The following is a 22,570-nucleotide window of genomic DNA, read 5'->3' as shown; positions in this document are numbered from 1 at the left end:
TGGCAGTACAGAAGTAACCATATTGTTGTGGCTTTGGAGTCACATGTAGGCTAGACCAAGTAAGAAGGCATGGAGGGCATTAATGAACCAAATGAATTTTTACAATAATTGACAGACAGTAAGTAATTGCCATCAATCTATCTTCCAGATATTTTAAAAATTGAATTGAATTCCCCAGCTACCTTTGCGGGTTTTGAAGTCATCGCCTCAGAATTTTAGCCTGGGGTTCTGGATTGCAAGTGACATTACTGCCTCCCACAGCCAGGAGCTGTGATCCTTTATTGTTTCGTGTGTATGCAGATGTGTCTGCTGATTTGATTTGTAGTTGTAATTTTGTATTTGTTTTGGAATTGACAGTTCCAGGTGACCTGGGGAACCAGCTGGAGGCGAAGCTGAACAAACCTAGTGTAGTGCACTACATGTGCACCAAGAAAACAGATGATTACTTCACCCTGTGGCTGAATCTGGAGCTGCTCCTACCCCTGGTCATTGACTGCTGGATTGACAACATCAGGTATGGTACAAGGTTATGCACCACCTGGTCAGAGAGAAACAAAATTACCTTTTATGGTCATTGACCTTTGGTCAAAATTGGAAACTGTTAGAGATGTAACCAGTTTTAAACAAGTATAGAGGCAGCCAGGGGTGAGGGTTTATGATGGGACACAAGACAGAGTCAGAGTTGGTCACCACGGAAACAGATCCTTCAGTTCAACACGTACATGCCAAACAAACATCCCAATCTGACTGAGTCCCATTCGCCAGCAGCTGGCCCATATCCCTGTCAACCCTTATTCTTCTTATATCCATCCAGGTGCCTTTTTTAAATGTTAGAATTTTACCAACCTCCACCACTTCCTCTGGCAGCTCATTCCATACACGAACCACTCTCTGCGTGAAAACGTTGCCCCTTAGGTCCTTTTCCCCTCTCACCTTAAAACTTATGCCCTCTAGTTTTGCCTTCCACCCGAGGAAAAAGACCTTGTCTACTCACCGTAGCCACGCCCCTCATGATTTTATAAATTTCTGTAAGGTCATCCCTCAGCATCTGATGCTCCAGGGAAGGAAAGCTCTTGCCTATTCAGCGCCTCACTATAACCCCAACTCTCCAGTCCTGGCAGCATCCTTGCTAATGCCTTCTTCATCCAGAATTATACGCAGTCTTCTAAAAGTAGCCTCAATGATGTCCTGTACAGCCATAACATGACATCTCACCTCTTATGACCAATGAAGGCAAGCATGCCAAATGCTACCTTCACCATCCTGTCTGCCTGCGACTCCACTTTCAAGGAACAATGCAACTGCACCCCTAGGTCTCTTTGTTCGGCAACACTCTCCAGGGCACTGCCATTAACTGTTAAGTCCTGCCCTGGTTTGCGGGTGTGATAAAATGATGGTGCTGGGTAAAAAGAGATGGTAATGGGACAAATAATGATGGATCTCAGAAGCGTAAGTGGAAAATAGCAGAATTGTCAACAACTCCTGTGGTTCGACATTACTAGATCAGAGGTTACACTTTGAAATTGTTGAATTCTGTGTTCATTTTTGAAGGCTGTAAGATGCCCATCGAAATGATAAGGTGCTAGAGCTCCAACTTCATTGGAACAGCGTAGGAGGTGGAGCACAAGGAGGTCAGAGCAGAATCAGGCTGCCGAATTAAAATGACTGATGTGCTGAAACTCAGGCTCATTGCAACTGGACAGATGTTTCCTGTGTTCACAGTATATTCATTTCGTGCAAATGTGTGAAAGATCTTTTCTTGATTTGAGAGCTGAGAGAACTGGCTGACGTTTTGGTCTTTTTTTCCTGTCCAGTCGCGTTGCTGAGCATTGCTGGTGAGGTGGCCAAGCATCTGTAGGAAACCACTTTGTGAACAGGACTATTCATAATCATCTCGCTATCTCCTTCATGGAAGATACAATCTCATGCTTCACCAGGATGTCTTCGTGTTAAAGTTATAAGCTATGCAATTGTACCATCACCACAGTTTCAGATTAAATTTAGTTATTGTTTCTATTTCAAATGGGCAGGTACTCCTACTGCTCTTTCAGCACTGCCATTCTGAGTCTAGAAAACTTAATTTATTTCAGACACCTTCAGTGTCTCCCTGAATCCAACAAAGTGAAGTTGGGCATATTTGGGTGGATTCAGCTGCAGTTTCTTAAATAAGGTCCAGGTGAAACTCTGCTCATGTCAGGTATATGAAATGGATCTCACTGCAGAGCTTTGATCACAAATCTTTGAGGAAGTATGTTAACTTGCTTGGTTCTGTGCCTCCCTTTCCTTGCAAGCTATCTATGGTTTGACCCTGTAAAGTGGTCATTTTCACAAATAGTTTCTGTTAACAGTGACTTCTGAGTTAGTCTAAACTGCAGTCTTTTACTCCAGACTCTACTCACTGTCCCAGCACTCTCTTTTTGCAAAGTTATATCTGTGTGTTTGAGATATTAACCTGAATAATGTAACAATACATTTCTGTCCTGATTTTGTTTTTTGAACATCAATTACAGCTCTGGTTTATGCTTGTTAGTGAGTTAGTTTGTGCCAATCAGATCAAATCCTGTTGGATTTGATTCTGTGTGCTTTTCTCCTCGGGAAATGAGCCTTATATTGCTGTAAATTACCCTTTTTATAATCTCTTTTTGCAAAGGAAACATGGCAACCAGTTTGTGCACAGCAATTGTTCACAAGCATCAATCTGATAATTATTAGAACATCTATCTATTCCACTGATGTTGGTTCATGGAATCTCTGCAATGTGGAAGCAGCCAATGGCCCATTGAGTCCACACTGACCCTCAAGAGCATCCCACCCAGACCCCACATCCCTACAGTATCCTTGTGACCCTGCATTTCCCATGGCTAATCCAACTAGCCTGCACATCTTTGCTCTGTGGAAGGAAACCGGAGCATTCAGAGGAAACCTACGCACACATGGGACAAAAGTGCAAACTCCACACATATAGTTGTCCAAGGGTGGAATCGAGCCCAGGTCCCTGTGAGGCAGCAGTGCTAACCACTGAGCCACTGTGCTGCCCCCAAGGTTGAGAGAGAAATTGTGTCGGACCCTGCAGCACTTGTTGTTCAGTCACCCTGCATTAGAAAGACCAAATTAGCTGAAAGTGCAAAGCTTGTAAGCAACAACTGGAGTCCCTATATCAAACAGACCTCTGCTGTTGTAAATATTTAATAGTAAATGGTGTCAAGTTACTGGGCCAGAGTTCTGGACCTACATTACAGATATGGTTGCAAAGTGTGTCCATGATTCAAATGCAACCTGAAATAAACAGCTAGAGGGACAAATCAGGAATAGTGGGAAATGAACATACCTCAGCTATTGATCTTCATTTTGAAATTTACTACTTGGGTTTGACCAGTGTCCCTTATTGATCAATTCTCGCTTTATCTTTTAGGAAACATAAAAGCAGCTCCAAAGAAAATCACCTGTATTTGTTGAAATATTTTCATTTGGAAACATGCATTGGCAATTTGCCAGTGAATGACACAACCAGCTTTCTGTTCCTCATTGAGCGAAGGTTCATTTCCTCGACGATCACCAGATATTTTGTAGAAAATAGTTCTCGTTGGTCTGTGGGAAAATTCTGCGCCTATAGAAACTAGAATGAAGGATGATTCTGCAACAGAAAAACCTAGATGTGAAAGTGCTCTCTAACGCTATATTTGTTGCTGCAACATTCACGAATGAATTAGATTGAGCAAGGAGTGACCTTAAAACATTCTCTTCTGCTGTAGCTCCTGACTATTTAATGACTAGCTAATGTCTCTAGGGTCTTTAAGCCAAAGTTAGTACTTTAATTACGCACAGGATGAATATAACAACCTTGTAGATTGTGCCAGTATAAAGATATTACAGAAGCAGGTTTATTGATCAACAGAGCTGTCTTTGTAAAACTCATGTGATTGTCATATCACTGGTCTTGTGATTCTGTAACATGCCTCTTCTGGAGAAAAAAAAACAAATTTGAACATGTTCATAGAATTAGGTTTTAATGTCACGTGTACTCAATATAGGTATACAAAGTACAGTGAAATGTGTGCAAAGTCACCCTTCCCGGCGCCATCTTGCATACCAAAGTACTAAGGTACAAAATCTTTAAGAAGCCATTGTTTGTACAGTAAATCCAAAGTTCATATCATTTGAAATGATATATAAATATTAATCGAAGAACTTTCCTGTTTGATCAGTTCTGAATCATACATGTAGAAGTTCTTAGGTTGGATCATAAGTTTCTGCCTTTTTTAAAATGTGACCGTGCTAAGCAGCCTGTGCAGGTAGGTCAGGAGTCAACATACCCCACTGTTTTTCTAGACACAACAACTTTTAATAAAGCAAACTATGTAATTTGTTTCCCATAGTATTTTTCAGACAGTGAGCAGTTATCTGACAGTTTACTGATTTGTGTTTTATTCAATTCTATTTACAATAGGTCAGATAATGAAACAGCCGGTGTCTACGTATAGCAAGACCAAACAGCATCCAGACTTGAACTGTTAAATGACAAGTAACATGACAGGGTATAATCAACACCCCTTAATATTCACTTGCATTTCTATCATTAGATATCGCAGCATCTACATCCTAAAGGCCAGTAACAACCAGAAATTGAATTGGACTTAGTCATAGAGTCATCCAGCATGGAAACAGACCCTTCAGTCCAACTAGCCATGCCAACCACATTCCCAAGCTAAGCTAGTCTAGCTGCCTGCATTTGACCCATATCCCTCTAAATCTTTCCTATTCATTATCCAAATGTCTTTTTAAATGTAACTGTATCTTCACCTACCACCTCCTGTGCAGTCATGCCACTCACAAAACACTTTTTCTATCTTTTTAAAACAAAAACATTAAGGGCCAAGTGCTGACAGGTGGGACTAGGTTGGGTTGAGATACCTGGTCAGCATGGACGAGTTGGACCGAAGGGTCCGTTTCCGTGCTGTACGTCTCTATGACTCTGTCCTTTTTAAATCTTTCTCCTCTTATCTAAAAATATTCCTGTAGTTTTGAACTCCTCCACCTTAAGGAAAGAATCTTTTGCTATTCACCTTATCTATGCCCCTCATGATTTTATAAACCTCTATAAGGTCACCCCTCAACCTCCTATGGTCCAGTGAAACAAGTCCCAGCCTATTTTTATATCTCAAACCCTCCATTCCCAGCAACATCCTGATAAACCTTTTCTTAATCCTCTCCAATTTAATAATAGCCTTCCTTTAACAGGGTGACCAGAACTGCACACAATACTCCAGAAGAGTACAACCTCAACATGATGTCCCAACTTCTATACTCAAAGGTCTGAGCAATGAATGCAAGTGTGCTAAACGCTTTCTTAACCATCCTGTCACTCCGCTTCTTCCTTTCCCACCGTACCACCCAGTACCCTTCCACCGACACCCTCCTTCGACTGACCGAACTGGTCCTCACCCTGAACAACTTTTCTTTCCAATCCTCCCACTTTCTCCAAACAAAAGGAGTAGCCATGGGCACCCGCATGGGCCCCAGCTATGCCTGCCTCTTCGTAGGGTATGTGGAACAATCCATCTTCCGCAACTACACTGGCCCCACCCCCCATCTTTTCCTTCGCTACATAGATGACTGTATCGGCGCTACCTCGTGCTCCCACGAGGAGGTTGAACAGTTCATCCACTACACTAACACCTTCCACCCCGACCTCAAATTCACCTGGACAGTCTCGGACTCCTCCCTCCCCTTCCTAGACCTTTCTGTTTCTATCTCAGGCGACCGAATCAACACGGACATCTACTACAAACCAACCGACTCCCACAGCTACCTGGACTACACCTCCTCCCATCCTGCCCCCTGTAAAAACGCCATCCCATTCTCCCAATTCCTTCGTCTCCGCCGCATCTGCTCCCAGGAGGACCAGTTCAAAATACGTACAACACAGATGGCCTCCTTCTTCAAGGACCGCAATTTCCCCCCCGTCGTGGTCGACGGTGCCCTCCACCGCATCTCCTCCACTTCCCGCTCCTCCGCCCTTGAGCCCCGCCCCTCCAACCGCCACCAGGACAGAACCCCACTGGTCCTCACCTACCACCCCACCAATCTCCATGTACAGCGCATCATCCGCTGTCACTTCCGCCACCTCCAAACAGACCCCAGCACCAAGGATATATTTCCCTCCCCTCCCCTATCAGCTTTCTGTAGAGACCACTCCCTCCGCGACTCCCTTGTCAGATCCACACCCCCCACCGACCCAACCTCCACTCCCGGCACCTTCCCTTGCAACCGCAGGAGGTGCAACACTTGCGCCCACACCTCCCCCCTCACTTCTCTCCAAGGCCCCAAAGGAAACTTCCATATCCGCCACAGATTCACCTGCACCTCCACCCACATCATCTACTGCATCCGCTGCAGCCGGTGTGGCCTCCTCTATATTGGGGAGACAGGCCGCCTACTTGCAGAGCGATTCAGAGAGCACCTCTGGGCCACCCGGACGAACCAACCCAACCACCCTGTAGCACAGCATTTCAACTCCCCCTCCCACTCCACTGAGGATATGCAGGTCATTGGACTCATCCACCGCCAAACCACAACAACGCGACGGTCGGAGGAGGAGCGTCTTATCTTCCGACTGGGAACCCTCCAACCACAGGGGATGAACTTGGACTTCACCAGTTTCTTCATCCCCCCTCCCCCCACCTTGTCTCAGCCGAATCCCTCCAGCCCGGCACCGCCTTCCTGACCTGCAGTCTTCTTCTTGACCTCTCTGCCTCCATCCTACTCCGACCTATCACCCTCACCTTGACCTCTTTCCACCTATCACATTTCCAACGCCCCTCCTCCAAGTCCCTCCTCCCTACCTTTTATCTTCTCCTGCTGAACACTCTCTGCTCATTCCTGAAGAAGGGCCTATGCCCGAAACGTCGAATCTCCTGTTCCCTGGATGCTGCCTGACCTGCTGTGCTGTTCCAGCAATAAAGTTTCAACTTTGATCTCCAGCATCTGCAGACCTCACTTTCTCCTCCTAACCATCCTGTCTACCTGTGAAGCAAATTTAAAAAAAAATGTAACTGAACCCCTAGGTGTCTCTGTTCTACAACACTAGCCAGGGTTTTGCCATTACTTGTTCAAGTCCTACCCTTGTCTGTTTTACTAAAATGCATTACCTCCCGTTTACCTCCATCTGCCACTCCTCAGCCCGTTGACCAAATTGATCAAGATCTCTTTGTAATCTTAAAAAACCCTTCACTGTCCATTATACCACCAGTTTTGTTGTCATCCACAACCTTACTAACCATGTCTCCTATATTCTCATCCAAATCATTTATATAAATGACAGACGAAAGTGGACAGAGTACTGGTCCTTGTGGAAAAAACCCTCCACCACCACCCTCTGTCTCCTACTGTAAAGCCAATTTTGTAATCAATTGGCAAGTTCACCTCGAATCCCATGTGATCTAATTTTACTAATTAGTCTACCATGCGGAACCTTGTCAAAGGCTTTACCAAAGTCCAAATAAACAGTGTCTACAGCTTTGTCCTCTTCAATCTTTTTGGTTACTTCCTCAAAAAACTCATTGAAGTTTGTAAGACATGACTTCCCATGCATAAAACAATGCTGATTATCCCTAGTCAGTCCTTACCTCTCCAAATATACGTAAATCCTATTTTACAAAATCCCCTTCAGCAACTTACTCACCACCAATGTCAGACTTGAGTCTACAGTTCCCAGTCTCCTCCTTACAGCCTTTCTTAAATAAAGCACATCAACATTAGCCACCCTCCAGTCCTCCAACACCTCACCAGCTTATAGATGATACAAATATTTCTGCTATGGGCTCCGCAATTTCTTCCCTAGCTTCTGTCAACCTCCAGCACTTCCTCTTCTGTAATGTAGAATTGTTTTGAAAATGTCAGTATTTGTTTCCCTGAGTTCTCTAGCCTCCATATCTGTCTTCATAGTAAAAACTGATTTACTACACAAATGCAGTGGCTACAAGAGCAGGTCAGAGGCTAGGGATCCTGCGGTGAGTTACTCTCACCTCCTGACTTCCTGAAGCCTGTCCACCATTTAGGTCAGGAGTGTAATGTAATATTCCCCACATGCCTGTGTAGCCTGTGCACCAACACTCCAGTTCAGACCATTCGGGACAAAGGGGCCCATTTGATTCTTGATCTACCCAATCACATTAGGCATTCACTCCCTCGTGCCACTGCTGCACAGTAACAACAGTGTGTGTCATCTACAAGGTGCACAGCAGAAATTCACCAAAGATCTTTAGATAGCGCCTTCCAGCCCATAACCATGTGAAGGTAGAGGCAACAGATGCTTGGGAATTCCAACTTGGAAATATATCATTGCTGGTCCAAAATCCTGGAACTCCCTCCCTAACAATAGTGTTCACCATTTGAAGAAGTCTGCTCCCCTTCAATACCTTGAGGGAAATTTGGGATGGGTGTTAAATGCTTGTCTTGCCAGAGACACCCATATCCTGTTAGTGAATTAATTAATAAAAATAGACTTTGGGAACGATCAAATATCTGACAGGATAGGGGGGTGCTTGAAATAGAAGTTGACAGGGAGATGGGGGGTTGGGTGAAAGCAATTCCAGAGTGTGGAACATGTGCAGCTCTCGTGAAATGCTGCGAGAGGTTTGGGTGAAATGGTTTAACTGTTTTTGTGAGTGTGTGTGAAGAATAAAGGAACATTTAAGGCAGAGCTGTGGGAAGAGAGCAGTATCAAATTTAGATGGATGCACAAAAAGCTGGGTCACATTTAGACCTAGCTGCATTCTATTATCATCCAAGATTCTGGGATAAGCACAAATTCACTGAATTATTCTGCACCATGTTGTGATGGGTTTATATTGACTTCCAGCAAAATAACAGCTACTGGGTCACGCTGCTGCTACCTTAGTTCCAATGAGGTTAAGACCACCTACAGTGCCAGACTGCACAGAATGCATCGCTGAAAAGCAGTTATATTCAGAAGAATCTAAGAGGGAACTGATGGAAATTTTAATCTACTCATCATGGGCAAGACAGTAACCGTTTCTTGTGATGGAAGAAATGGTTTCTGAGGAAGTCCGATCCTCTGTGCTTAGCACTAAAAAGACACTTTGAGACACTTGGAGGGGAATCCCTTACTTCAGTTTCCCCATTCTGAATCATTTTACTGGCTGATTTGCTCCCAGTTAGTTATCTAATCAGTGCAGATGTTTGTGGTGGAGTTTTCTGAGGAAGAGACTGCTAACTCATTTTGTCAACACAGTACCACTTTCCCACTGTTAGGGTCTTTTTACTTCAACATGAGTAATCTCTTACATGATCCATGTTAACAATCGTAGGTCAGATTTTGAAAGTTGATATCCATGAGATCCAAAGACATGACCATCAGGAACTGTTATCTGTCCACTACAGAGCTGAGAGACTCTTCAGAACCTGCAGAATATGCCAATCACATGTACTTATATAGCCTGTTAAATTATTTTGTTAGAGGTCAATATAAACTCATCACAATGTGGTGCAGACTAATTTGTGCTCATTCTAGAATCTTTAGTGGGAATAGATTGCAGCCAGGTTTAAATATTTTGGGGGAATTCCCAAGTCTGGCATTCATCGGTATTCCCCAGATAAATCTGTTATACCAGTGGAAAGGGCCAATGTCAAAACCAAGTGTATACGACACTGGTTCATGGCTGTGGAGAAGATGGATTTGAGTGTCCTAGAGCACAAACATCTGAACGCTCATAACAAAGCAAATGTTGAGTTCGGATGTACTGCAGCATGAACAAATACAAAACAAACCTTGTACAAGTCCCTGACTGAGCTTTAACTAGGAAACAGTGGCCACCTTCTTTGGTCCTTTTGAATTGGTGGCTGATACAGAAGTCTTGGAAACTAATTTTACTACTTTTCCTCTGTGTGGGTGTCAAGGTGGTCTGACTAATTTTTCACAAAGTCTGGAACTTATGCATTAACTTACTGTACTGTTCCAATTTTAACACCAAATCAATTGGATTACAAGTTTCTCCATTGCACAATAAATCAGGAGATTATAACTTCTGTTTCATTTTGTATCTGCATTCATTTAAACCCAACTTAATATCAATTACTTTAAATGGCTGTTTATCAATGGTCCTCTTGCCTATGTCATCACCTCATCCTGTCTTAGCTTCGGACCTTGAGATCAACAGAGGTTTATTCATAATTAATAAATACATTCTTTTTCTTTTTGCCCTGGTTTGGTGCACCACTCGTTTCTAGATTAGATCCCTTTTTGAACTACAGTGAAGAGTTGGAGTGTTCTGTAGAAATACAGGCATCCCCCGCTTTTTGAAAGTTCGCTTTCTGCCACTTCGCTTTAACGTACCTGTTTTTGCTTATCGAAAGAAATCTGAAGAAGATTTTCACTTTTTCGAGAGAAGTAATTGCTTCTTCGCTTTACGCCATTTTGGCTTACAAAAGGTTTCATAGGAACGCTCTACTTTCGGATAGTAGGGCAAACCTGTACTTGTATCCTTCTGTGCAAACATTCTCTCCTGTAATGTCATTTACTGAGAGGATGGGATTTTGAATATAACATATCATTACTTAATATAACAACAATTTGTTCTACATCACCAGCATTCCATAACAACCTGGCATTTCAGAGAAGTTTAAACAAGGAATCTTTTGAAGTGAGTTACAGACATAGCTGGAATTTGAACCAGGATCAGGTGCTTTAACCACCTAAGCCATGGTGCTGGGAAGCAGCTGCTTTCTTACTAGTACTATTCTAGAATTACGTTTTTAAAAAAATTACACAACAACAGGTTATAGTCCAACTGATTTATTTGAAAGTATAAGCTTTCGGAACACTGCTCCGCCGTCAGGGAGTTAGTGGGGCAGGATCATAGGACACAGAATTTATAGTAAAAGTTCAAAGTGTCATACAACTGATGCAAAGTATTGAACAAACCTATAAGTCTTTAATCACTTGGAATGGGGATGCAGGGTTTGAATCATTAATATGTAAATCTTAGAACTTCTTTGAAGTCACAGCCCCAAGATGACTTAAGGTTTTATTTTTTAAAAAGTGACATCTCTGCTCAGACAATGCGTTAAAGGTGTAAAGTTAGAGTCTGTCTGTATCCCAACCTTGAGTTAGACTGTTTCTTTTTCCAAAGTAGGACTTTATAAAATGTCACATGGACTGACTGCCTACAGATTTTGTACTTTTTGAACAAAATAGAATGAATTTGCAAATACAAATCTGCAAATTCATCCCATTGACTTGTGTGTGTGCGAGTATGACGAGATATATGTGTGAGTGTATGTGTGTGTGTGTGCGAGTATGACGAGATATATGTGTGGGAGAGAGGGTCTGTGTGAGTGTGATCATGAGTATATGTGCTTGTGTGTGAGTATATAGTTGAGGTCCTCCCAGTTGAGGTCCTCCTCATGGGTACCGAACTTGGCTATAGGCCTCTGCTCGGCCATTTTGCATTTCACAAAGTCGGCCTTGGAGGATGGTCATCCAAAGATCCAAGGCTAAATGTCCTTGACTGCTGAAGTGTTCCCCGACTGGGAGGGAACATCCCTGTCTGGCATTTGTTGTACGGTGTCCGTTCATCAGTTGTAGCATCTGTCTGGTCTCACCAATATACCCTGCCTCTGGGCATTCTTGCCTGTAGCGTATGAGATAGAAAACGTTGGCCAAAATGCATGAGTACCTGCTCATGTACGTGGTGGGTGGTGTCCCCACGTACATGTCGACATTCTTGACACATTTTTGCAGTAGTTGCCATGACAGTGTTGGATAGTATTGTGGTCGATGTTGTCCTGAAGGCTGGGCAGTCTACTGTGAACAATGGCCTGTTTAAGATTTGGCAGTTGTTTGAAGATGTGGAATGGAGGCTTAGGGAAGATCTTGGTGAGATGCTCATCCTCATCGATAATGTGTTGCAGGCAGTGAAGAACATGGCATAGTTTCTCCGCTCCCAGGAAGTACTGGACAACGAAGGGTACCCTGTCGGTTGCATCCCATGCCTCTCTCCTGAGGAGGTCATTACGGTTTCTCACTGTGGCATGTTGGAACTGGCAATTGATGAGTTGAGCATCATATCCTGTTCCTCAGCACCTTCATGTGTCTGTCATGTTCCTCCTCATCTGAACAGATCCTGTGTATGTGTAGAGTTTGTCTGTAGAGAATGGCTGTTTTAATATGTTTAGGGTGGCAGCTAGAGAAGTGTAGCATTGTGCGGTTATCCATGGGCTTGCTGTAAAGTAAGGTGCTGAGGTGCCCATCCTTGATGGAGATGCATATGCCCAGGAATGAGACTGATTCAAAAGAGTAGTCCATGGTAAGTCTGATGGTGGGATGTGACTGTGCAGTTGTTTCAGTGACTCCTCGCCGTGGATACAGAGGAAGAAGATGTCATCAATATATTTGGTATATAGTGCTATTGGGAGAACTTTGTGCATGAAACTGTTAGCATATTGGGATGCAAATTTAGTCCTCAATTCCATTTGTAACTTTTTTAAATAAAACATTAAGTTATCTTGAGGCTGTGGCTTTGAAAGAAATTCTGGGATTTGCATATTAATCACTTGAAACCTGCATCCCCATTTTAAGTGATTAAAGACTTAACAGCAATGTAAGCTTGTTCAATATTTTGCATCTGTTGTATGACACTTTGATCTTTTATTATAAATTCTGTGTCCTATGATCCTGCCCCACTAGCTACCTGACAAAGGAGCAGCGCTCCGAAAGCCTGTTGGACTATATAACTTGGTATTGTGTGATTTTTAGCTTTATCCACTCCAGTCTCCTCCACATCATATTCTAGAATTCTAATACTGGAATTGTTGTTTTATCACCAGTTGAATAAACAGTCGTCCTCCTCAATAACATGTTATGCAAGATCTTTCTTTCCAGATGTAAGATTTTCATTCATAAAATTACATTTTTTGGATATGGAGTGATTCAGAGCTTTTGTTATAAAGGATGAGCAGGTGCTATAAATCCAGTTGAAGCAAACTCTGCATCAAGTGAGATTGAAGGTGACTTTCAGATGGGGATGACTGACAGAACAGGTGATCTGACTTGTTGTTTGCCATGCACTGTTAACCAAGTGGCTTCAAGTAGAATCTTATCTGAAATAAGAGACAAGATGCTCTCATGAAACTTATCAATGTCAGCTGCAATACTGTTGACAGGCTTTCAGTTAGTGCTTTGGGAAAAGAGTGAACTTTGCTTTGGCAATCTGATGTGTGTGCACAGGACTGAAGGCCTCTGCAAACTTTAGAATTGAGCAGGAGGCAATGGCATGGAATGAGAGAGCAATTGGGAGGACCTGCTAGGGTCTAATAACACTTTCTTAATTTTGTTTTTTGCAACTTCACCAGCATTTGTTCCCCATTCCTAATTTCCCTTTAATTATCTCAGGCACTTTAGAGGGTAAGTTGAGCACCAACTATGTTGCTTAGTCTAGAGTTACATGTAGGCCAGACCAGGTAACCTTAGGTTTTGATTCGTAAAGGACATTAATGCTTTGGATGGGTTTTCTCAATTATTTACAATAACCATGAAAATAGTTTTATAATTCCAGACTTATTAATTGAGTTTAAACTCCACTGGTTGCAACATTTAAATCCATCTCCCAGCCCAATAGCCTGAGTCTCTGGCTTGTTAGTCCAGTGACCTTACCACAAAACATCCACCTCCCCATACATAGTGGTTATGTTACTGGATTTGTAACCCAGAGACAAGAGTTAAAATCCCACTATGAAGGCTGGAGAATTTCAATTCAGTTAATTACATTTCAGATTAAGTGATTTAACAATTACGACTATGAAACTAGGACCTTCAATTTCACTTGATGCAGAGTTCACTTCAATTGGTTTCATGTCATCTGTTTATCCTTTATTATAAAAGTAATTGACATAAAACCCCTTCTGATTGACTTGTCCTTTTTTTAAGTTGTCCTTACCCAGCCTGTATGCCCTCTGAACTGGCTTTGCAAGTCACCCAGTTGTATTTGGGAAGATAGTTCATCGCCACCTTCATAAGGACAATTGAAGATGGACAGTAAATGCTGGTTTTACCAGTAATGTTTGCATTTATAGAATGATTTGAACAAGAAATAGCAGGAACTGAATTCAATTATATTCTTGTAATTTCTTCTTTTGTTTTTAAGGTTGATTTACAACACGACAACTAAGACCACACAAACACCACCTGGAGTTGATGTGCGAATCCCTGGATTTGGTAAAACCTACCCCCTGGAATTCCTGGATCCTAGCAAAAGGACTGTTGGTCAGTTTTAACAAGATGAATGTGATATTTCGGGTGTAAATCTTTAAGACAACCTCTAGTGGTTTAAAGTTATTTATCTGGAGTTGACCGACAAAGTACTTGGTTTGTTGAATTTGGACTGCAATGACGTAAAATACACTGTTGTGCTAAGTCTCTTTTCTTGAGCTTCTAGTTTTCTTGGTAGGTCATTAGATCTGATGCCTTGATAATGCATCAGGAAATCTAAAGGACAGTGTCCATCACTGACAATAAAGGTGGCCATTTTTTGGCAGCATATTAATGAAGCTCCCCTGCATATTAAGGTCACATTTTCATTTGCAAGAAGTAAATGTTACCTTGGGTAATTAAACCAGTGTATTTGACATGAACAAAAACAGTGCAAGTGTCAACAAATTCTTAACATGGAGCAAGTCTTTTGTTTTGGAGACTAACCTATAATTTTGAAACTTTCCAATAGCTTTTCAGGTTCTCTTTAACTAGTGCTGCTTTAAAAAGACATGTGTGATACCATTCTTCAGTGTTTGTAGTGTTGGCTACGGTGGACCATGAAATGATTCTGCACAGTTTTAGTTTATTTTAGGGTTTTTTGGGTATAAAATGTAGAACTGGAAGCAAGATTCAGAGCTGGAGTGATAACGACCAGGAAAGTCAAGTGTGAAGCTGAGGGAAAAGAACCAAAGGGCAAGGGAATCCAAGGGACAAGTGTGCGGACTGCAGCTTGCCCAATAAGTAAATACCTTAACATACTGTCACAGAGCCATTGAAACAAGTTACAAATCACACAACACCAGGTTATAGTCCAACAGATTTAACTGGAAGCTCTAGCTTTCGGAGCGTCGTTCCTTCATCAGGTGGTTGTGGAGTGCACAATTGACAATTAACTGCATTTGGGATCAGATTGTTGAGGAGAAAGCAAAGTCAAGCATTGTCTTCAGGCTGAGACTTCAAAGTAACTCTATTGTACATTGATCACCATATACAAGAATATTTAATATTATAGATATTACCAGGCTCTTTCTTATAATTACATTAGGAAGGGACTAATCTGTCTTTGTGTGTTCATGTCTATGTTATAGTGTGGTCTGGTGCATAGTACCAGGTATTCCTTCTCATATAGATATTTTTAAATCAAACTGGTATTATGCATGTCTAGAACAGATGGTCTTCTAGCCCAGAAATAGGGCACTCTGACTACATCACAAGAGGTCCTTTTCTTCTAGTGTTTCCTAACTCCATCCACTACGTCTGTTTAGGATCTGTTTGCTGACACCAACATATCACACAGAGGCGCACAATGTCAAACAGATTAGAGAACAATAAAAGAAAAACTGCACTTTGTTTCACCCTAAATGTATATCACCACTAAACACCATTATCCTTATTTGTTAAAATTGTACATTTAATTGGCATTTGTGACTGACACACCGCCAGTTATTACCGAGTGAGTATGTTGTTATGCCGATTTTAAAAGTTAAATAAAAGTTGTATTTTATTTTACACTCTGACTGATATACTCTTCATTGAAATAGCATTAAACATGCCAATTAATAGTGATGTGTATTTACATTTGAGACCCATTGCTGCTAATGCATGTGCTCCTTCATGTCAGCAAGTGCAGCTGCCCAGTCATACACAGTGATGTGATATCGCAACGATGCTCCACATTCCTAATGCCTTTTTACACAACACACTAAGCTTTAGTGTTTATCTTTGAAGTCGTCTATGTGGAACTTTTGTGCTCCTCTGAGAGGGCAAATAGAGCCTTTGTTTAAAGTCTTATCTGAAACAAAGCACCTCTGACAGTGTAGCAGCCCCTCAGTACTGAACCAGAGTGGCAGTGAAGATTGTTTTAATATCTAGTGTATCATTTGGACCAAGACCTACTGCCTGAGAGGTAACCGTTGAGCCAAGGCTGTCATCAGAAACAAAGTTGGTAGGATTACAATCCAGAGCTGAAAATGTGTTGCTGGAAAAGCGCAGCAGGTCAGGCAGCATCCAAGGAGCAGGAGAATCGACGTTTCGGGCATGAGCCCTTCTTCAGGAAAGCCCTTCTGAAGAAGGGTTCATGCCCGAAACGTCGATTCTCCTGCTCCTTGGATGCTGCCTGACCTGCTGCGCTTTTCCAGCAACACATTTTCAGCTCTGATCTCCAGCATCTGTAGTCCTCACTTTCTCCAGGAATAGAATCCAATCAATCAGAACAAAGATGTAAGTATCAGCAAATCAGGATAGAAAGCAGCTGACCCAAATGGAATAGTGGTGACCGACTTGAGAAGAGAATAGCCGAGAGGGACCACATGAAATAATCCACTGAGTTAGTAAGTAGGCACCTATTGAAGGCACAAAGGCAGAAGCTTTGCTGTAATTGTAGAATGCCAGCGTCATTTATGACATTGATTGACCTAGTTATACACAGTTTAAAAAGGCATTCTTGTTTATCCACATCGCATGGTCATATTTCATTCAGATTTGTTTTCTGCATATACTTCATGTTTTAAACATGTTTGTCTTAGCCAGTGATGATTATTTCCTAAACAGATTCTGTGTGATTTACTTAGGATATCTTTGCTATTATAGATTCTCCTTCCTTCAGCTGCCCTCGACTCTGGAGATCCTCCCTAAACCTTTCCAGCTCTTTTACCTTTTTGCCCCTCCATCAAGATAGTTAAGATCCATCTACCTAACCAAGCTATTGATCACCTGTTCTAATATACCCTGTATGTCCATTTGCAAATCAGTCAAGTATTTTTCCAGATCACTCACTGCCCCATTACACAAATTCCTTCTGTGCATGCCTGGTGTGTCACAGCTGTGAAAGCAGTCATGAGGTTGTGACGAACAAAGGTTTTTGTGGCTGAGTCCCAAAGCTCTATCAAGCCACACATTAACATTGGGGAGGCAGCGGGCCCCGGGGGTAATTCCTGTCAAAATGCATTACAGGCTTGGTTTCCAGTGGAATTAGACAGAACAAGAGAAGCTTGAGAAAGTCTTTGTGTGGAATCTCTCTCAGTGCAGGAAGAGGCCAGTCAGTCCATTCTGTTTATTCCAATTGTTTTGAAATAGCTTTTTGTTTGACTAAATTTATTTTAAGTCAAGGATTTGTTTAATTTTTGGAAATGGTTGAATCTGCTTCTATTACCCTTTCAGGAAGGGTCTTCCAGATCCACATCAAGATCTTTTCCCCTCCTTTTTTTCCCTCTTCGCTTTTTTTTGACATTTATTTTAAATCTCTGTCCTCTAGGTCGTCAGTTATCCTGCCACTGAAAATATTTTTTTTGTCATCTGTCCCATCAGAACGCCTCATAGTTTTGAATACAACAAATCTTGCAGACGATGGGGTGGGGTGGGATTAGTGCCAAAATTGAGAGAGTTGTCTCAGACTAGCCAAGCAACAGGCTGGCATAATCATATCTTACACTCAATGTCCAAGAATGACCATCACCATTATCATCCCTGGGTATGTCCTGTCCCACCAGAAGTGGCAGCACAGTGGTGTACACTCAGGAGGGAGTTGCTGTGAGAATCCTCAATATTGATTACAGACCACATGAAGTCTTGTGGTTTCAGGTTAAACAGGCAAGGAAACCTCCTGTTTACCACGTACCATCCTCCCTCAGCTAATGAATTGCTGCTCCTCCATGTTTAACAACACAGGGACTGAGGGTGGCAAAAGTGCAGAATGTATTCTGGGTGGTGGATCTTCAATGTCCACCACCCAAGAGTGGCTCGGACCAATACTACTGATCAAGTTGGTCGTGTCCTAAAGGACATACCTGCAGCAGACCCTGTCCAGCAGCTGGTGAGGAAACCAACAAAAGGGGAAAGATATTTGCCCTCGTCTTTACCAACCTGTTGGCTGCTGGTGCATCTGTCCATGACAGTATCGCTAAGAGTGACCACCAGTCAATTCTAAAAGACCAAAAGATGTAAGAGCAGAATTAAGTCATTTGGCCCATCAAGTCTATTCCACCATTCAATAGAATCTGATACGTTTCTCAATCCCATTCTCCTGTCTTCTCCCTGTAAGCCTTTATCCCCTTTCTAATCACGAACCTATCTATCTCTGTCTTAAATACACTCAATGACTTGGCCTCCACAGCCCTCTGTGGCAATGACTTCCACAGTTTAACATCCACTATCTGAAGAAATTCCTCCTCCTCTGAGTTCTGAAAGGTCATCCCTTCATTTGAGGCTGTGCCCTCAAGTCCTAGTCTCTCCTATTACTGGAAACATCTTCTCCATGTCCGCTCACTCTGGGCCTCTCATATTCTGAAAGTTTCAATGAGATCCTCCTCATTTTCTGAAACTCCGAATACAGACCTTTAACCACTATTCGTGTGACAAGACCTTCATCCCCAGGATCATTCTTTAAACCTCCTCTGAACCCCTTCCAATGCCAGCACATTCTTCTTTAGATAAGTGTCCTAAAACTATTCTCAATATTCCAAACGTGCTCTGACCCAGAGCCTTATGCAGTCTCAGCATTTCATCCCAGCTGTTGTATTCTAGCCCTCTCGAAATGAATGCTAATATTGAATTTGCCTTCCTAACTGAATCTGCATGTTAACCTTAAGAGAATCCTGAACTAGGACTTTTAAGTCCCTTTGTACTTCAGATTATTGAAGCCTTTCCCTGTTTAGAAAATAGTCTGTCTCTTTTTCTTCCTATTGAAGTTCCTAACTTCTCACTTTGCCATTGATTTCCCACTCCCCTAACCTGTCCAAGTCCTTTGGCAGCCTCCCTCTTCCTCAAAACTCCATCCCTCAATCTATCTTTGTGTCATCTGCAAATGTGGCAAAAATACCCTCCATTCCTTTATCCAGATTGTTACCATACCAAATGAATAGCTGTGGTCCCAACACTGACCACTGCAGAACTCCACTGGAGTCATAGAGACGTACAGCACAGAATCAGATCCTTCAGTCCAACTCGTCCATGCCAACCAGATATCCTAAATTAATCTAGTCCCATTTGTCGGCACTTGGTCCATATCCCTCTAAACCCTTCCTATTCATGTACCCATCCAGATGCCTTTTAAATATTGTAATTGTACCAGCCTCCTCCACTTTCTGTGGCAGCTCATTCCATACACGGACCATCTTTTGCATGAAAAAGTTGCCCCTTAGGTCCCTTTTAAATCTTTCCCTTCTCAGCCAAAACTTATGACCTCTAGTTCTGGACTCTTTATCCCACCCCCACCCATCCCATAAAAATGCAAACATTTTATGATTGACCCATTAATCAAACTGCACCAAATTACCACCTGAATAACATCAAGGAAGTTTTCGATGTATTTATTTATATACAATTCCACACTGTGAGGCTGCCTGCTTATATTAATTATTGGCAGATTAAGTTCAAAGAAATGGAAATTATTTTGAGCAGCAACACACTTAAAATTTGACTGCAAAATGAGTTGCATTTTGCACCCAAGGTGCCATTTTGAGGGACATAGAACCCACAGTGCAGTAACTTCTGCTGTTAAAATTGCATACCAAGCAGCTTTATTCTCCCTATAGATAAGGGAGGGGTAAAGTATAGATGTCACTGATCTCTACTGTTTCATCTTCAATTCTGTCATTAGCAGTGTGTATCTTCAGCAAGGTCTTCACAGTGAAGATACCTTCAACCCACTAACTCCCATGAAATAATCCTGGTCAATTTTCTGCATTCCACAATTGACTTCACATCTTATGTATGTACAAATTAGGAGCAGGAATATGCCCCTCGACCCTTAAACTCCCAATGACCTTTCACCCTCTTGTCAATATCTACCCCTTCCTTAAAAATATTCAAAGATTCTTAGCCCCTTGTGCCAAAATAAATTCCCTTTATCTCTCTCTCAATCTCTGTCATCTCAAGGAGTTTTTGTTTTGTTTTGGTGATGAATCCAATTAAAGGCTGCAGAAATGTACTGGAGTTACTACAGAACTGAGGACAAATGTTGCTTAACTAAACAGTAACTGGCCTCCACCTGGGTCACTGTCTCTTTCTTGTTTTACAGGGATTTACTTCTATACTCTGGTGAAGTCTATGGTGGAATGGGGTTACTTGAGAGACGAAGATGTCCGAGGTGCTCCCTATGATTGGCGCCGGGCACCCAGTAAGTGAAGAAGTGTGCATCTCAGGCTGTAGGGTTTTAGAAGGAGGAGTGCATCCTCCCTCTGGTAAATTCCTGGCTAGTTGGGTGGAGGTAACCAGGCATGTGCTTCAGAACAAAATAGTTTATTATGATTGATTTATTATTTTTTATTGGTGCAAACATTCAAGATAAATCAAACATTTAAAGGGCAGCATGTTGGCTCAGTGGTTAGCACTGCTGCCTCACAGCACCAGAGTCCCAGGTTCGATTTTAGCCTTGGGTGACTGTCTGTCTGTCTGTGGAGTTTGCACATTCTCCCCATGTCTGTGTGGGTTTCCTCTGGGTGCTCCGCTTTTCTCCCACAATCCAAAGATGTGCCAGTCAGGTGAATTGGCCATGCTAAATTGCCCATAGTGTTAGATGCATTAGTCAGAGGGAGATGGGTCTGGGTGGGTTACTGTTCGGAAGGTCGGTGTGGACTGGTTGGGCCGAAGGGCCTGTTTCCACACTGTAGGGAATCTAATCTAATCAAACTGTAAAACCTTTTCCATTGTGTCATAGGTCAAGGGAAGCATTCTGTCCAAACCACCAATGAGATCAGAGAGTTTGGCAATGTTCTTTCTATAGGTGTTTTTAGACATAGGGCAGATTTTTAATCTCTTTTTAGAAAGACCAGGAGATTAATTCTGGACTTCAAACATGGTTTACTGAATTTTCAGAGGGAAAATCAGGTGACATTGAGTACTGCTTCATTTCAGTGGTGCCTGTTTGACCTTTTTTCTGCTTTTCTTTTGCCCTGTCTCTCTCCAGCCTGTGTAGTGACAGCCCTGGCAGTGTATTCACCAGTCTCGGTATCAGGGAGGAATTCCTACGTGCATCTCGCAATTTGAGAAAAATCAAGGGAACCTCCCCAGTCAGCAACACTGTTCTGCCTTTATTTTGAAATCTGTAAAGATATGTAATTGGTACATTAGCAACTGACATATTTCTTAATTCCGCCTCCCCCTCCACCCTAGTCACTGCGACTGAAATCCATTTTGCCATCGATAGATTTTGCTTTGCTCTTGTCTTGCTTGACTCTTCTTTCTCCTTCCATAAATCAGCAATGTTCAAAATTCAGCCATTCATTAAATTCTACATATTGGCAGACAGGTAAAGTCCTCCTCTACAAGGACTTGTGTACATCTAAGCTTGCTGCCTGCACTAAGCCTGGTGTGCTTTGTGGTCTTTCAACACTGATGTTTTCTGCATACCTTCCCAACTTCCCTCCACCATTGTTGAAAGGCACTTCTAAATCTTTTCAAAATGTTTCTCTTGTTGATCAGGTTTGTGATACCTTTCTATCTCCCACATTACCTCAACATCCATTGTTGCTTCTATCAATTTGTTCACTTCTGTCCCTGCACTAAGGTACCAATTGGGTGTATTTTATTAATATTTAAATATTGTTATGCATTTGTCTTGATGTATTTTTATAGATTGGTGGAGCTAACATCGTTTTTTTTTAATGTTTACACATCATTACGATGTTAAAATGAAATAAGACAATTATTTTTGAGAGAATATTTCTGAGGTCAATTTTGTTGGAAGGCCTGAGAAAAAGGTCAGTTTGTTTTCAAACAGCGCAGTACATTCTCCCTTCTGTTTTAATCCCCAGATGAAAATGGCCCATTTTTTAAAGAGCTGCAGAAGATGATTGAATCCATGTATGAACAGTATGGTAGCCCTGTTGTCCTGATTGCACACAGCATGGGAAACCTCTACACACTTTACTTCCTCAACCATCAGCCCCAGGAGTGGAAAGACAAGTATATTAAATGTTATTTTGCACTGGGGGCTCCTTGGGGAGGTGTGTCGAAGACTTTGCGAGTGCTGGCTACAGGTAGGTCATGAGATCAGTCATCCAGAAAAATGAAAGTGTCCTGTGGCGATCCTCATTGTTAGCATTATGAATCAAGTGTGTTAGCAGGAGTCTTAATTTCATTTGTGGTCAGACTAAAATATTATATATTGGGGTGTACGATGGTTACTAAGTGGCAGTGGATGGTTGAGGCAGAGTCAACTGTATCCAGAAAGAAAAGGTAAGCATTTTATTCAGAAGATGGAAGGGTAGTGGGACTGGTTTGAATTATTCTAAGTAATGGCTAACACTCACCAGGGAGAGTGGGGGGGGGATGAATTCTTTGTTAAAAACTTCCTTAGTTTTA

General features: G+C 42.1%; 1 protein-coding gene across 1 annotated transcript in view; it reads left to right on the top strand.

The window, feature by feature from the left end:
• pla2g15 (phospholipase A2, group XV) overlaps positions 1 to 22,570 on the top strand; it is a 46,006-nt gene that overhangs the window by 19,039 nt on the left and 4,397 nt on the right. Inside the window, exons 2-5 of the mRNA XM_043707167.2 lie at positions 358 to 514; positions 14,163 to 14,281; positions 20,286 to 20,384; positions 22,021 to 22,245. Of these exons, the coding sequence (XP_043563102.1) occupies positions 358 to 514; positions 14,163 to 14,281; positions 20,286 to 20,384; positions 22,021 to 22,245 (600 nt within the window). The remainder of the gene's footprint in view (positions 1 to 357; positions 515 to 14,162; positions 14,282 to 20,285; positions 20,385 to 22,020; positions 22,246 to 22,570) is intronic.

Source organism: Chiloscyllium plagiosum, unplaced genomic scaffold, assembly GCF_037043375.1.
Source record: "Chiloscyllium plagiosum isolate Xiang-an unplaced genomic scaffold, Cpla_swu_hap1 HiC_scaffold_17, whole genome shotgun sequence".
Taxonomy (NCBI): domain Eukaryota; kingdom Metazoa; phylum Chordata; class Chondrichthyes; order Orectolobiformes; family Hemiscylliidae; genus Chiloscyllium; species Chiloscyllium plagiosum.
Note: the sequence above shows the minus strand (reverse complement) of the source record. Positions and strands in the feature narration are given on the sequence as shown.